The sequence below is a fragment of the Ornithodoros turicata genome, chromosome 9 (assembly GCF_037126465.1).
Source record: "Ornithodoros turicata isolate Travis chromosome 9, ASM3712646v1, whole genome shotgun sequence".
Taxonomy (NCBI): Eukaryota; Metazoa; Arthropoda; class Arachnida; order Ixodida; family Argasidae; genus Ornithodoros; species Ornithodoros turicata.
This window is the reverse complement of record NC_088209.1, coordinates 13,583,326-13,600,033: the sequence shown is the minus strand read 5'-3', so window position 1 is coordinate 13,600,033 and position 16,708 is coordinate 13,583,326. Positions and strand designations below refer to the sequence as shown.

At 47.2% G+C, this 16,708-nt stretch overlaps 2 protein-coding genes across 2 annotated transcripts in view; both read right to left on the bottom strand.

Annotated features, from left to right (window-relative positions):
• LOC135368157 (hemicentin-1-like) overlaps nucleotides 1-3,473 on the bottom strand; it is a 111,992-nt gene extending 108,519 nt beyond the window's left edge. Inside the window, exons 1-4 of the mRNA XM_064601280.1 lie at nucleotides 3,336-3,473; nucleotides 3,073-3,272; nucleotides 2,925-3,006; nucleotides 269-550 (exon numbers count right to left, since the gene is read on the bottom strand). Coding sequence (XP_064457350.1) covers nucleotides 269-550; nucleotides 2,925-3,006; nucleotides 3,073-3,272; nucleotides 3,336-3,441 — 670 coding nt within the window. The 5' untranslated portion in view covers nucleotides 3,442-3,473. The remainder of the gene's footprint in view (nucleotides 1-268; nucleotides 551-2,924; nucleotides 3,007-3,072; nucleotides 3,273-3,335) is intronic.
• Nucleotides 3,474-5,124: 1,651 nt separating this feature from the next.
• LOC135369405 (hemicentin-2-like) lies at nucleotides 5,125-16,180 on the bottom strand. Its single transcript, XM_064602998.1, has 3 exons — nucleotides 16,030-16,180; nucleotides 8,734-9,003; nucleotides 5,125-5,429 (listed from the first exon to the last, which is right to left on the bottom strand). Exons 1-3 carry the CDS (start codon nucleotides 16,178-16,180, stop codon nucleotides 5,125-5,127), a joined length of 726 nt encoding a protein of 241 aa, XP_064459068.1.
• Nucleotides 16,181-16,708: the final 528 nt, after the last annotated feature.

Sequence of the window (16,708 nt, the reverse complement as noted above, 5' to 3'; positions counted from 1 at the left end):
GTGCGGAGCTGTAGTTCATACTATGCGGTGAGGAAACATATATGTCCGATGTGCCCTCCATGCATGTTCCTTTAAAACAGAACTTCACCACACATCGCGCTTCTATGGCCAGTCATCATTCAGAACGATGTCTTATTCTTTCCTGGTTTGTTCAGAGTGGGAGGGCGGATAACGGTATTATTCTACGCAGTGGCTGTCCAGGAGCGTAATGCGTGGTGGAGTTCTGTGTCATGAGTGTATAGGTAGAGGATATGACGATGTTCCTTACCGAGCACCTCCAGGACATAATCCGTTGACGCATATCCAGCAGGACTGAGCGCTTCGCAAGTGTAGACACCCGCTGCAAATTCCTGAACAGCATGCAGGTTCAATATCTGGCCGCCCTGACCGAGGTAGATGTTGGGATCTGAAGGAGAGAGTGGAGTTCCGTCGTGGAACCACGATATGCTGGGAGAGGGAGAACCGGATACCGGACATTCCAAGGTGGCTGTATGGTGAACCATCACTGAACGCTGCTGCTGCTCGGACGGAGTCTCAATGCGGGGAGGAACTGCGCATTAAACGAGCAGTCATGTGTAGACTCTCAGGCGGGTCCATTCTTGGAAGACTGGTAACGTGACAGTGACATCGATTTTCTGCTGTTCAAATTGCGCTGATGATTGACGTACACTTTTTTAAAAAAAAGGTGTGTACATTAACTCATTTTCCTTGCCACATATATCACTCCGTTTTGGAGAGTACAATGACTCTCAAAAAAGGAGTCTCCTCAATCCCTTCAGAACCTTTAACTCCCAACTGGACCAGCTCCCGTGGCATAGTGGTTAGAGTGATCGCTTTCCACGTCGAGACTGGGAGGTGGCACGGGTTCGAATCCTGTCACCGGCTGTGCTGTCTGAGGTTTTCCCTGGGTTTTCCGAAGACTCTCTAGACGAATGTCGGCACAGTTCCCCTTGAAGTCGGCCCAGGACGCATACTAACACCCCTGTCCCCCACTCCTTCCTGCTATCCTCTCTCCATCTGTCCACATCTGTACGCCGCTCATAGCCACAGTTGCTTCGCGGCGCTAACACGGAATTAAAAAAAAAAAACTCCCAACTGGAGAGTAATATTACTCTTCACTAGGAAGTTAGAGGGTCTGAAGGGAGTGAGGAGTCCGACTCCTTTTTGAGAGTAATTATACTCTCCAAAAGGGAGTGATGTGTGCAAGATATGTGGCAAGGAAAAGGAGTTAAAGTACACCCTTTTTTAAGAGTGTAGAGATATGCCTACTATGCCACAGAACTCAGTGTAGCAAAATATTACGCCCGAAGTGCAGCAGGCGTACCGTACGCGAAGCAAATGTGTCTATCATCTTGCAAAGCACATTTTAGCACAAAACGTCACTAAAAAGCGTGTCATCGGTATTGAAGTTGTGCAACTCTGATTGCATCCCGACACGCATGGCGACATCGCGAGACATCGAATGGCGTGACGTCAGCAACAGTATTTGTGTGCGGGAGGCCTGACACTCAGCCGTTTCTACTCCTATCAGCCAAACAGATACAGACTCTAAGCCCAAGAATGGACTAGTGACACGATGAAACATGGCAGATAAATTTCCTAGTCCGTGCTTACATGTCTATCCGTGATTATCTGAAATTTTGAGCCCCACCAACACTTTCGCAAGACGATGAGGAACGACATACTAGTACAGGTCGGGACAAAAGTTTACGAAACACATGAGCGGCGTGCATTTTCTTCAGTCCGACACCCTAGCGTCTTCCGGAAAAATCATGTGAGTTCACTGTTTCGGAGGGGTGGAAGACTGCGCTGTTAGCGACGCAGGGCGGCAGCTTCCACTTCCCAGGCACACGCACACCCAAGCGACACTGGAACTATCACTCTGTGTCGCTAAGAGCGTACCCTTCCACTCCTCCGAAACAGTGAATTCGCCCGCTTCCGGCAGCCGCTAGGGTGTCGCACCGAAGAAAAAGTACGTCGCTAGCGTGCTCCGTAAACTTTTTTTTTTCAACCTGTACGTGTGAAGGGATCGGTACGTTATTTATTTTATGCGTGGAAATGGGATGACCTTCCCGTAATGTATTGTAACTTAGGATTCAAAGTTCGAAACATTTGTTCAACTGTCGATTGAGATCATCATTGCCAATTCACAATACTCGAATCACGAAATCACAATACACGAAAATCACGCACGTGACATTGAACTGCACGACAAGACTGTTCGGGAACTGAACGACATGCATCCGTAAGAGCGTCTGGATCACACCCTTTAGGACGCCATGGGCAGTTCCTCGAGAAGCCGAATACGCCCAGATCCTATTCAGTAAACACAGCCGTAAGGCGTGTTCCGACGGAACCGAAAGAACTCTAGTTGTCAGTACCGAACAGTCACAGCGAGACTGAGGACCCCACACGTAGACGTTCTGATTGGTATGTCCAGGCATGACTGTCATGTCTGTACGTCCTGACATGCCGAGACATGCCCAGTATGGCCAGGCATGGTTGCTTGCTACTGTATGTCCTGACAGTCATGAAGCGAACTGGCTTCATGACTTTCTGCCCAGTGGACTGGACCCTCTGCAGTATGTAATGTATAGACACACTGTATGTGTCTACAGACACACTGTATGTCCAGACATGACTGTCACTGTATGCCCTGACAGTCATAAAGAGGACTGGTTTGATGACTGTCACAAAGTCCGTTTCGCCCGTCATGCTTGTTACATATCATGAGAGAAATGAGGGTCCATATCTATGCCACCTGTGGGCGCCTCTGTTTCTTCAAAGCTGCCAAGAACTGCACATTTGTTGTGTGCACGTAGCACTGAGGGGTCATTCAGGATGAATTTCTTCAGAGAATTGAAAGAGGGTTGTGCACGTGCTACACACGCCCCAACGAGTTAAATAGTAGAGCAGGACCTCACCTTGAACTTGTACGAACACCGTTGCTTCATCCGATCCGGCCTTGTTCGTCGCTATGCATGTGTACTTTCCAGAATGTGATTGCTGCTCAACGAGTGAATGCCGTATTCAATTCTAGACGCAGTCCAAGACTAAATACCTTCATCTCACCTGAGCATTGATAACTGTGAGAGTGTGATCGACGTCTGAATAGACAAGGTTGTCATTGCTCAGCAGATCCACGGGAGAATGATCTTTCAGCCATGAAACTTGTGGAGCGGGATGACTAGTTACATTGCAGTGTAGGTGCAGCGTATTGTTCTCTATCACCGTTTGATGCTTGAGAGAGGGAGTCTTAATTCGTGGAGGGGCTAGAAATAACGTACCAAATGCTATAAGAATCGAGACAAAGTTTGAGGACATGGAGGGCTTACTGATTACGTGGAGCTTGACACTCCGGAATGCTGTCCCGGCTTCGTTGTTCGCCTTGCACACGTACTGCCCAGTACTCTCAGAAGTGACCCTATGCAGTTGCAACATCTCGCCGTTTTGCAGGGCTTCGACGTCTGGGAGCCCATGAGGCAATATTGGAGAACCATCTTTGAACCACGCGACGTCTGGTGTTGGATGACCGGATGCGAGACAAATCAGTGACGTGGACGTCCCTTCCAAAACTTCGTGCTCCGGAGTCTCATCTCGTCCGCCCGTTGATGGGTTGGTGATTTCGGGAGGAACTGCATTCCGGCGCTTTACTAAGTTGACATAGTATACCGTCAGATGTGTGCAGGAGTCTCAATGACCTGTGAAGCTTCTTTTAGTGTCATGTGCATAACTTACATCTCCTAAATAGCAGAAGGCCTGCGCTCTACGTCACACACCAGGAAGCCTGCTGCTACACTGTTGATGACGTCAATGAAAGCATGAACAAAAGAAAACTCGAAGCATCTTGAAGAGGTCAAGCAGGCCTCCATACGTGACGTAGGACGTAGGCCTTTTGTTGTCTAGGAGGTGTTGGCGTAACACGTTTCAGTATTTGACAAACCATGCATGCGAGGGAAATTACGCAAATAACGGAAGAGAAGACCATGTTCTACAAAGAACAATTGAGTCATGCCGTAGCATCCTCGGGTTTTACAACAATTAGCTTCAAGGAATACCCATGCTGTCGGTTACATTCATATAACTGCGATTGCAACGAAACTTAAAAGTACCATGAATCAGTAGGCAATCAACTTATGCTGACGGCATAGTTTAGAGCTTGTTGCTTATAAAGCTAGCGCGACGAGTTACAACTGTGACGTAGAGCGCTTAATATTTTTAATTTGCCACCAGATTTGAGGCAAAATGTCTCGGCTCGACGTCTGGTGGGAATAATCCCGAATTCGTGAGGCAACAGTGATCTATGTTGCCGACTCGGCTGCTGCTCCTGATAGCTACGTAGCCGACACGTAGTCAACTTCTTTCGTTTCAGACCCAGCGTTGCCCGCATGCCATGTAGCTTCGCAGCCTTGACAAGCAATGCGCAGCTGGTGTCCACATCAACACAGTGTTGTCCGTAATTTACAATTTTCTCAATTTACAATTTTCTCAAGAACTCTGAGCGCCCCTGGGGGCAAAAATTGTGACGTAAGAATACTGAGGGCTGACGTTTATCAAATAGATAAATCTTCTGAGGTTGCACCTCTGCTGCCTTTATGGTATCTTTAACGCGAAATTGCGACGGATCTTAGACACCGTCTCGAGAGATAAAATTTCCTTGACATTGGCAGCTTCCTCCGCTTCCCGCACGTTCTTTCACGGTCTGATTGATTACGCCTTGCGACACGATAGTACGGCTCTCGTCAAAGTTAACTTGAACACCCCTCCATCCTGCAAAGCGGAAGGAGAGCCACCCTGGCAGCGCCTAGCAGAAAACAACGCCTTCGTCATGAGGGTCACCCCTCTAACTGTAAACAGATGACCACCTTCACCCCACCCCCGCGCCGTTATTTCTACTAAGCACCATCAGAGTCCACAGGCCGGAATGGCGTTCAAGTTAATTCCCATGCGAGCTGTACAGCCGTTCTGACAGTCAATAACCTTAGGGTCTAGGCAACTGGTACTTATGAATCTCTGCACGCAATCCATCGATGGATTGATGGATATGCGAAGAAATATATGGAGCTGGTGGTTCCACAAGTGTAATCTGTCTGTTCCATGACGCTTACGGTGTCTACATCCAACTTAAGGACGTGATGCATCTACTTTACCAAGCACATCCAGGAGGAACTCCTTCTGCGCCGTTCCCGCGACATTGGTCGCGACGCAAGTGTATCTTCCAGCCGCCTCCGTGTTGACGTAGGTGATATGGAGGCCCTCGGGGTAGACTTCGATATAACGTAGTTCGGTACCGGAGAGTACGCTGCCGTCCTTAAGCCAGGTGACTTTCGGGTTGGGCATTCCTGTGGAAGGGCACGTCAAAGCGATGGTACTCCCTTTGACGACCTTTACCGTGTCCACCTGGGTTTCGTTCACAATTGATGGAGGCACTGTGGAGAAAGACGGGTCGGATTTATTTTAGGTGCGCGGTGCTGGGCATGTAATACTTATGTCTGGATTCTGAGAAGTAGCGAAGGAAAAAGAAATGAAATTTTTCGTGTGATGTGCATACATGACGGCAAAGCTCACTCATTTCGATGCAGCGAATGAACTGTGAAAGAAAACGGAAGGCCGGATCGAAGATGAGTGAGCATGAGTGAGTAAAAGGAGAAGTGAGCTGAGCAGATAACGGAACGCTTTGTATTACTGCGGGCAGTAATGTGGAGTACTTGAAGAACCAAGTACCCAGATACTGCTCTGGGTACATTTCCGAGCGTCTCTACTTCACTTTAAGTACATCTCCAATTGTTTACTTTATACTGCACTTGAGGTACTTTTTTCTAGTGGGTTCCTATCAAGTACCCAAGTGCCCAACTGGACATGCAAAGCACAAAATGAAAGAAAAAGACAAATTACAGCGAACAGAAACAAAATGTAACAGAGATACAGAGTGAATGTGTGTCTATGTCTTCACGAACGAGGCGTTGGTATGTTGGCAGAGCCAATGGTACCTAAATACAGAAGGCCCGCTTAATGCCTCCTCTCCCTTCTTCGCTACATGGAACATATATAATCAGAAATCGTCTGCTACAGCGATTCTGCATTCGGCCCGTTCAAGAACTCGCAAATGATTGGAGCTAGCTTCGCAAATTTGCACCTATAGAGTATAGACTAAACATGACTAGACTAAACGACAACATGACATAGACTAAACATGAAATACCTTTCCAGAAAATCAGTCTTGAGAAAACTATGGGACCGTGTCGAAATATTATTTTGTTTTTCATTTAGTACGCCGGGACGTTCATTACTCGCAGACGACAGTGGATGCCCATGTGACTGACGGTGGCTCACTTCCAAGGCTACGACCACTGAAAGCACATTCGCGATTGGCCGCCGCCATTGAAAGCCCGAATCTCATTGGTTGACGCATAGTTGTTACGTCACGGCGACGAGGAAGCAGGCTTTTTTTCTCTATGTGGTGTTGCCAGAGCGCGATGTCCCCATGTACGGTATGTGCTACACCCGAGCAACAGTTCTGAAGAGAGAGAGAAAAGGAGATGGAAGAAGTCATGTAAGACCGTTTTTATGTGCTTGATTCTGTGTTAACGCCGCGAAGAAACTGTGTCTGCGAGTAGCATAGAGACGGACTTGAGGGCAGACAGGGAGGTCATTGTATTGTCGATGGCCGCTTTCTTACTTGAATAAATTCCTTCGTTTCACGCATATCTTCCTTAACCGCGCGGTAATGCTCGAGTACTTCGCGCTTTGCGGCAATAAAACCTTTGAGCGATGTCAATAAAGACACAGCGTTATTCAGGTCTATCTTTTCACATCGTAATTTTTGGCTGGTTTTCTGCACTCTTAAACATAGTCCCAAACGTCAGACATTGTATCAGACGAAACTCTACTGATTGTGTCAATGAGACGGCCGCTTTTAAAGTGCACATAAGCCATTTCATCTGAATCGTTAGCAATGACTTCCAGCTTTTTAAAGGAGACAATAGTTGTTCCTCCCTAAGGCTCCTACGGCATCCATTCTGCTACTGGAACGGGCTGCTTTCCTGTGAAGTTGTCGGAAACCGTTGTGGTGAGGTCGTTTAGCACCTTTTATTTATGCGTAGACGCTGTAGACGACTCGTATACCAGCTCGAGGAAATTGGTAAAGGCAACTACAGCGGGGCATCATGCGGCATCTGATTTTGCCACCAGATTCAGAGAGTGCGCTAAACAACGAACCTGAGTAGATCTTTCTTCCGCGTGGACTCAGCATTGTCGTAAGACTGCTCGCGACACTCCTTGATGTTTCTCCCATCTGCATTAACTCGTTAGGAAACTCATTAAAGTTCTGAACATGCCCTCAGCCTTATGTCCCTGGTCAGACATGAACTCTACGAATCTTTCAACTTGAGTAGTATTTTCCATGTGCAAGTGGACACTGCGGTCAACAACGATGATTGGTAAAATATAAAATCCACGTTGAATATCGTTGTATTATGTGATCGGGTTTTGAACTTTCTGAGGGTTTTGGACTGCGACCAACCTCTCAGCATATTTTAACATTACATACCCTATCCGCAACAATTAAATCACACTTTCTGGAGGCCACCATTGTAGTATATTATGTTGTGTATGTAATGTAATTGTTGTGTATATCACTCTATATGCAACCATAACAACTAATACACAATGACGATGAAGGCGTTCGGTCACACGTGTACTGGTTAGGCATGTGCTGTTTCGGAGACGAGTACGGTCGCACACATTCGAATTTCGAATCGGAATTGACGTTTCCTTCAAACCTAACACATTCGAATTGTTCCGAACCTGCACACATAAGGCTGAAAACGTCAGAAGAGAGCGCATAAAGGCACCGTAAGCGCATTTCGTCCAGGGATCGGAACCGAAACTGAACCCGAACCGAAAACCGGAAAAAAACGTTATTTTCTGACGAAACCGAACCGAACCCGAACGATTTTTTTGCTTGTCCTGAGCCGAACCGGAACTGAACCGAAAAAAAATTGATACGGTTACCGGTTCGGGAATCGGTTCAGAGGTGAATTAATTTTACTACTGACCGACCTTTTTTTTGCTCACCTGAACGGTTATCTCACACCTTTCTCTTACAATCGTGTACGGGTGAGCGTAAGCTTGCTTGCATGTAGCAAAATTACTGCCCGTGGACCGGTTAAACCGATGCCGAAAAAAAGTAACTGTTCCAATCCCTGTAAATGCCCCGACCGCTCACAGATTTTTTTTTTGTTTGTGTATGTGCGGGGGTGGGGGTGGGGTTCTCCCTGAGCCGAACCCGAACCGAACCGATATACCTGAACCGGTTCAAGCTAATAATTTCGGTTCAGCGGAGCTAAACCCGAACCGAACCATTATGTCTGAACCCGAACCCGAACCGGACCGAAAAAAATACCGGTTCCGATCCCTGATTTCGTCATCTGATCCATATTGATACATGGCGTATATACACGCTGTACACATATTTATATGTGCTGTACTGGCCGTGCTGTACACGTGGCGGCTGTGTATCTCTGGTCCGGTGACACAAATATTCGCTTCGTATTCCCTTGGAGTTTAATTAATTAATCCCAAGTGCCTAGTAGTCACATAGAGGCTTATGTTGTCGCCTTTCCTCGTCCGCTGACATAGCTCATCACAGCACCCAGATCAATGTGTCAAGTTGCTGCGTGCGGCGTTTCGCCAGTATGTAACTGATAAAGGATTGATTCATTCAACACTAACCTCTTACTTCCAGGTGAATGAATCCTTGATCCGTGCCGGCAACATTGGAAGCCACGCACATGTATTCTCCTCCGTGGTTTTCTTCGACTCGAGGAAACAACAGGGTGCCCAACTGGCCATCAGCAACACTGCTTGGCGGCAACGTGTCCTCGCCGCGTTTTCTCCATTCCACAACCGGAGTTGGGATACCGGTGACGTCACAACGAAGTGTGGCACTCGCACCGCGTAGGACTGCGACACGCGTTGCCGAAGTAGTCACTCGCGGAGCCTCTACAAAGATTGATTGATTGATTGATTTGGGGTTTTTTGGCGCAAGAGCCTCTACAAAGAGGGATGACATAACGATCATAAGTTTACACAGTTCTCGGTGCAATCCTATATCCATCCCCATACATTCTAACTGCGTGAATTGTACAAACCGTTTCGCGTGTCAACCAACTTGAAGAGAAACATGGGTGAGAGTTCGCGTCAACTGACCAGTTAGTTAGTTAGTAAATTAGTAGAATAACGTAAACCTTGGAGCTTTCAGCAACCCAGTCAACTGAGCAACACGCTTATACATCTTTTTTATTTCTACATCTATCAATCACTCTACCTGATCGTCACGCAATGTGGGCTCGTTAATCTTACAACCATGAAAACAACATGATTGAGACGCACAGAGACAAGGACGACACAGACGGAAGCGTTCTCGACCACGTTCAGTCTCAACCAACACGCTCTCCACATCCTCGCACTCTTATCATGAAAATAACAGCTCTGAAACTATGGGCGCATTCAGTAGCGCCTCTACCCAACGCGCTCCGTGTACTAAGAGTCACTAAATAAGCTTCGCTTCAGAGTATCGACACTGAGGTCCAAGGGAGAGCAGATCTTGTTTCCGCCCGACACCGGTACAATCTAGAGTCACTAAATAAGCTACGCTTCAGAGTATCGACACTGAGTTCCAAGAGCGAGCATGCGCCATCTTGTTTTCGCGCCAAGCTAACCCACGCGCAATGCGCACGTTAGCGCACGATGCCATCTGTCGTGCGCGGGTGATATGTTCATTTCGTTTGCAAGCAGCAGTTGACGGCCTTGAGCTCACCGTGACATCTTCGGGACGCTCTGCACTGTAAACTTTTTCACACCTTTAAAAGTGTGTGCTATGCACATTCAACCTGGTTGCGTAACATTGCATCTCCAGGGTGATGTTTTACAAAATTTGAAAAGCATTACTAAAGATCAAGTATCAGTGCAAATCTTGCTTTCATTATGTCTTGGATATCGTAGGTGCGAGCTAACGCATATATGCATCGCTATCGATAATCGAGCACGCGCAAGTGTCTACAATACTGCTGAACTATGTTGATTTGTTGCAAGACTGAATTTTTGGAGGACAGACAACACTCGAGTAAAGAAAATTTGTGCGAAACCGTGCTCCATTATGATGTTACCAAAATTACACCTAAAAAGGCGTGCGCCATGCACGTTATCACACCTTTAAAGGTGTGAAAAGATTTAGAGTGTGGTTGACAATACATGGATTATCGCGCAACAATCATACACGCTTCTCTATCCCACAGGGAGCATTATGTTAGCCGCCTTTGATCCTAAAATGGGGAAGATACCGCTGTGGTGTGGAAACAAGATGGCGCTCCTACTTTCCCTTGGACCTCAGTGTCGATACTCTGAAGCGAAGCTTATTAAGTGACTCTAGTACAATCCCGAGTTGAGGGTCAAAGACGGATAACAGAATGCTCCCTGTGCGATAGAGAAGCGTGTATGATTGTTGTGCGATAATCCATGTGGTGTCCACGAGAACGTCCCGAGGATGTCAAGGTGAGCTCGAGACTGTCAACCTTGATGAGCTGCTTCCAAGAGAAAGGAACACTTCACCCGCGCACGATATATGGCATCGTGCCCTAAAGTTAAGTGCGCGTGGCTACAGTGGCGCGGAAACAGGATGGTGCACGCTCGCTCTTGGAACGCAGTGTCGATACTCTGAAGCGAAGCTTATTTAGTGACTCCACGTATATTCTATCCCTCGTACTCCAGTGCCTCTATATTACAGGGTCTTTCAGTGCCACGAACGTGATACACGCTCCGGCGAAGCTCCCAATGCGGTTCTTGGCTGTATGTTTCGAAAAGTCCACTTCCAGTGGTCAATACCCTCCCCGTTCCTGGGTGATATACACTGACTCAAAATCAGCCCTGCAATGTGTAGGAACTATGGGCATCTGCGGCTCGTTGGCCCCGGTGGTTGTTGGTATCCTGACGGCACTCAAGGTTCTCGGCGAACAGGGACACCGGGTGACCCTACAGTGGATACCCGGCCACACCGGCATTCAGGGCAACGAAGAGGCAGATTTGGCGGCTGCTGCGGCCCACCGTATCTCCAGAGCCGTGCCCATTATCCTCTCCAACGGGGATAGGCGCTCCTACTTGTCTGCGTTGGTGTCACCCTTGGCCCGCCAGCAATGGCTGCATGACATCACTCAATGGTCGCTCCTCCATGCAGTGGACCCGTCTTTATCATTTAGGATGCCAGGTGGCTTCCCTCGCAGCTTTACGACACTCCTGCGGCGTCTACGACTCAACGTCGCCTTCACCCCTGTGTTCCGTGTTAAGCTGGGTTACAGTAACACGGCGCTGTGCCTAGTTTGCAGCACCCCAGCTACGATCCCCCATATCATCGAGGACTGTGAGCGGTACACGTGTGAACGCCGGGTACTTCGACGCCAACTTGAACTCCTCGACCATAGACCATTCAGCCTGTCCAAAGTACTTGGCCCATGGAGCTCTCCTGCGCATCAGTGCCGGGCTCTTCGCTCCCTTTTTGCTTTCCTGCAGGCCACTGGACTCCTCGAAGAGCTCTAAACAGAACTCCGACCTGTCGTCGCTTTAATCTCACCATAATTCCTCCTCTCATATTAACCACTGTGAAGTGGGGTAGTGTCCTGTGGCTACCACGGGGAAACATCCCATGTCATCATCACCTCTTCATTTATTGTTGTTGTTGTTGTTGACGCAATTATCAGTAATCGAGTTTTCTAAATGGGCAATAGCCCCATCAATTGTGCAACTGTTACAAATATCCTTCTATATTGCTCAAAGAATAACATGCTTCGCTTGGCTCTTTCGGAATGGCATGTGGGGGCTCAAACAACTTACGATGAAGAAGCCCATCCTCAATGTTATCGGGCGACCTACGGACTGATCCAGTATGTCACTCTCGAGCAACACTGTGTGACCTGCCTGTGGTCGCTGCCTTCAGCGCTTTGACGCAGGGACTGAAACGGAAACGAATATCGGTTGCATTACGGTTTCAGTGTCAGAACTCTGAGAGCGGTTACGGTTACGGGATTCGCCGTTTTAATACCTGCGGTTATCTGCAGGCTGCGTGGATGTCGCAAAATGAGCTAGAAAATGCAAGCGGCTAAAAATGAACATGTTATCTGTTGCGCGCCGAAACGTTATTTTAAAAAAAATTGGGTTCCAAGCGGTTTTCGATTCCGTTCCAGCTTCAGTCCCTGCTTTGACGGCTCTACAAGCGCTATGTGTAATCCCGAGGTCAACGATATCGGGAGTCATACACTGTAAACTTTTTCACACCTTTAAAGGTGTGCGCTATGAACATTCAACCTGGTTGCGTAACATTGCATCTCCAGGATGATATTTTACAAAATTTGGAAAGCATTACTAAAGATCAAGTGTCAGTGCAAATCTTGCTTTCATTATGTCTTGGATATCGTAGGTACGAGCTAATGCATATATGCATCGCTATCGATAATCGAGCACGCGCAAGTGTCTACAATACCATTGAACAATGTTGAGATGTTGCAAGACTGAATTTTGGGAGGACAGACAACACTCGAGTAAAGAAAATTTGTGCGAAACTGTGCTCCATTATGATGTTACCAAAATTACACCTAAAAAGGCGTGCGCCATGCACGTTGTTACACCTTTAAAGGTGTGAAAAGATTTAGAGTGTACTCCTTAAACACATGTCGCCCTAGACCTGAGGCACATGGCAGCCTCTCCTTATGGCTAGTCTGAGGGTAGTCATAATAACGAGCCGCAGTCATAATAACGAGAGGATAATACATGTGTTTCACGTTACTCGTGATATCGGTCATTGCTCGATAAGCAAATTGTCGTACTAACGAAGTGGATTTACGTGACCGCAAAACGGTTCCCAATAAAAAATGGCCATAAAGCGAGCATGTCAGATTAACGGGAGTCTTACTTACGATAGTTCACTGTAGACAGAAGGGATGAAGGGTTCATCACCCGACGAGTTAGGTGCTGCTAACCGTCATTCAGAATGATATCGTTCTCTTTTCTGACATCCGTTTCGCAGTTTTGCTCTTTCCGAGTACGCTGGAGGCTGCCCATAAAATATGAATGGAGCCGCACGACGAACGCCGCGGGTTGCGTACGCATGTGGCACATCCATGGGCGAGATGCGGTTGCCGCCGCTCACATCCATGACCACGCGGCAACCGTTATCCATCATGCACCGCGGCTTTTGTCCCGTTGTGGAGGGAAGCTCCATGCCGGTAATAGTGCTAAGAAATACGGTACCTATATAGTCGTTGCTTTACACCGGGGCCTGTACTAATCTTGCTAAGACTGTGCTGATCACCGACTCCTTGCACAGAGACATTATTTCCTACTGCTGCACTGTCGCTATGGACGCGCTCGTCTACGGTGGTGACAGCCGCAATACGTCAGCACATGCAATACGTGATTTTTTAACGCGTTAGCATTAGGAGTGTCAAAATGGAAAAAATTGTATGTACGTGTGTGTGTCCGTGTGTGTGGGATGGTGAAGCCTCACCGAGAGAGCGGTATAAGTGGACATGCAAAGGGGATATAAGAGGGTAAATGTAAATTGAGGCAAACGATTTGAAATTGAAGTAGTCCAAGGTAACTAACAGGAAGAGGTAAGAGTAATTAAGAGGGGATACCAGCCGCTCCGTTTCGCCGACTCTCGGCACGAGATGGCGCCGGGGTCTAGACAGCCACCAGATGGCGCTAGAGGCGATGGGTGCCGTAACCAGTACCGTTGTTCACGAAGTGCGCAATACACCGCTGGGGCATGTAGTTCCAACAACACGCGTGACCTTGTTGCATTTGTTCGGATCGACAAGAATGTACGGCTAATCTCCTAAGAAAAGAGGGGTCCTTGAAGGGAACACAGCTTTGTGGGACAAATGTGTCTGTGGTTTCTTCCTTGCTTCGCACTCTGCTCGACTTGTGTATCGTCTTGCTGCTTTTGACTTACACCGTGCTCCTCACTAAAATCTCCCGGCTGGATGACTCGAAAACGGTTCATGCCGGCGAAATAATTTCTTTTGGGTTGCTATTAGTGATGCACCGCCTACAAGATATGCCGTGTAACGTTCATTTGCATACTCTCGCCAATTAAATAAAAATTATGAATTTCGCATGCGATGGTCTCTACCTGGAGCGTCTACCCCATGAAAGAAGATCTTTAGGAACTACATTTTAGCGACAATCAGAAACCGGCGGGTCCAGGAAGAAATGTCCCCGGAAGAAATGTCCCCGGAAAAATTGTTCCCGGAAAAAATGTTCCCTGGAACAAATATCCCCGGAAAAAATGTCCCCTGAGGAAAATTCACTTTTGGTACGCGTGGACTGGTTCACTTCGGACGTTGATTTTTTACGAGGACTGTATGAACGTTTGGATTTTTGAGCACCAAAGCGAGTAATCGTATATCCTATTCCATTTCCGATTCAAATATGGAATTCAATGTTCGAGTTCCAAATCGAATTGATGCTTCTACTAAACCGAATATATTTGAATAGTCCCGAAGCTGCACATTAAGGCCGGCATCTCCTTTTTGTGTGAATAAACATATACCCCCCCTCCCCCGGCACATGTAGGGAAAAAAAGAGTAAGCGCTATACTTAGGCATACATATATCGTACATGTTTGTATTCCAATATATGTTGTATATGTATCTAATTACGGTTATTCAACGAGTCGCTTAATTTATTCGTATTCAATTCCATTTTAAAATGACTACTCACACATAGCATTTCTTTGCCTAGGGAGTCGCTGTGGGTCAGTTTTGGTGAATTTACTTCGTTGTGTCTTGCAACAAAGCGGCCTGTACAGTCATGGGGCTCCCGACATGTGACACCACTAGACATATTGAAATACATTTTTGTCTGTCATTTTTGTTGCTGTACCCCCCGCATTTTATTTTCCTTTTTACACGGCACCCAGCTCGTCGATCTGCGCACTTCTAAAACAGAACTTGACATGCTCCTGGCCATTCCGAATGACATCTTCTCTCCTGACTTGTTGAACTGGACGGCGTACTACTTTGTGTGACACTTCACATTCGTGCTAATTAGCAGAGAAAATGTTTTTCCGTGTTAGCGCCGCGAAGCAACTGTTGCTGTACGCGGTGTACAGGCGTGGACAGAGGACAGCAGGAGGGAGGGTGACAGGGGATTAGTATGCGTCCTGGGCCGACTTCAGGGCTAAGTGTGCCGATATTCGTCAGGAAAGACCGACGGAAAACCCAGGGAAAACCTCAGAGAGCACACCTGGTGACAGGATTCGAACCCGTGTCTCCTCCCAGTCTCGACGTGAAAGGCGATCATCCAAACCGCTACTCCACGCGAGCTGGTACAGAAAAAAGTGCGTCCCGCTCTTATGTAATGTTGATATTGATGAAGAAAAATACTAGGGAGACGTTCGAGGCAATTAAAATAAGAAAGCTGAGTTTAAAGGTAATGAAGGTAAGATATATGTAACTAAGAGAAAGATTAAATGAAATTAAAGAATACCTGAGGTAACCGCAGGTTATACCTGGCGTAATTAAATGTAATTACGTGTAATTAACGTCAATTAAAGGGGAACTGACAGTAATTGAGGCTAGTAAAATTAAGACGAGGGAATTCAAGATTACCTCAAGTAATTAAAGGGTAATTACAGGATGACTGAAAGTAATTGAGGTTAATTAAATGGACGTACATATAGTAATTGAAAGTACCAAACCAGAAATCAAGCTTTGACTGGAGGTGGACAACCGGAAATCGGGTTCAGACTGGAAGTGGGCAACCGGAAGTTAGGTTTACACCGGAAGTGGACACCCGGAAGCAAAATATGGACCGGAAAAGGCGGTTAATGCTAACGCATTTCTCTCGCATTTACCGTTAAATCGCTAACGATTCTTTTTTATTTTATTTTTCCTTTCGCATATATGCCAGCATTTTACAGCCCCTTCGTACGGAGACTCATATGCAAAGAAAAGAGAATCACGAAACCGTACTTACGATAAACCTTTAGGTGCGAGACCTGCGAAGTGCCCCTGCGTGCTCCATCTATAACTACGCACTCGTACGTCCCAGAGTCTGCTTCCTGCAGGTCGCGAATGACGAGCGATGCGTTCGCGTTGCTCTTCATGCGGGATCCCCTCAACTGCATCCTCTGTGTCCTGTTCTGGAATGTTCTGTACCAGACCACGTGGCGTGTCCTTGTACCTACTTGACCGATGGTACACGGAAGAACTGCGGTGCTGCCGGGGTAAGCCGATACCTCTACTGCTACGGGGGGGTCTTCGGGGTGGTCTGATAAAAGATAAAGATTGCCTTAAACATCGTGTATCGTGCAGATCTCGAGAGCGCAACCGTGCTATTCTTACACCCGAATACCACATAATGTCCAATCCGTTCAGCGCCTGCCTTACCAGTCTACAAAACATCATCCTGGTTTATCGTTCTGGTTTCTTTTCAACACTATATTCCGATCCCCCTCTCTCTTCCACTTCATATTGTCCGTTCGCACGTTACTGCGTCGACGGTCAGCCAGATGGACCTTGCGATGAAAGTGAGATGTGAGGGCAAAGGATTTTCCTCAAGATAGTTTACGGCTTTCCCTCGAGACCGTCAAAGCCACGTTACCAAACGCAATGAACAGTGTGGCGCAGATTTATGCATTTAATACGTTTGCATT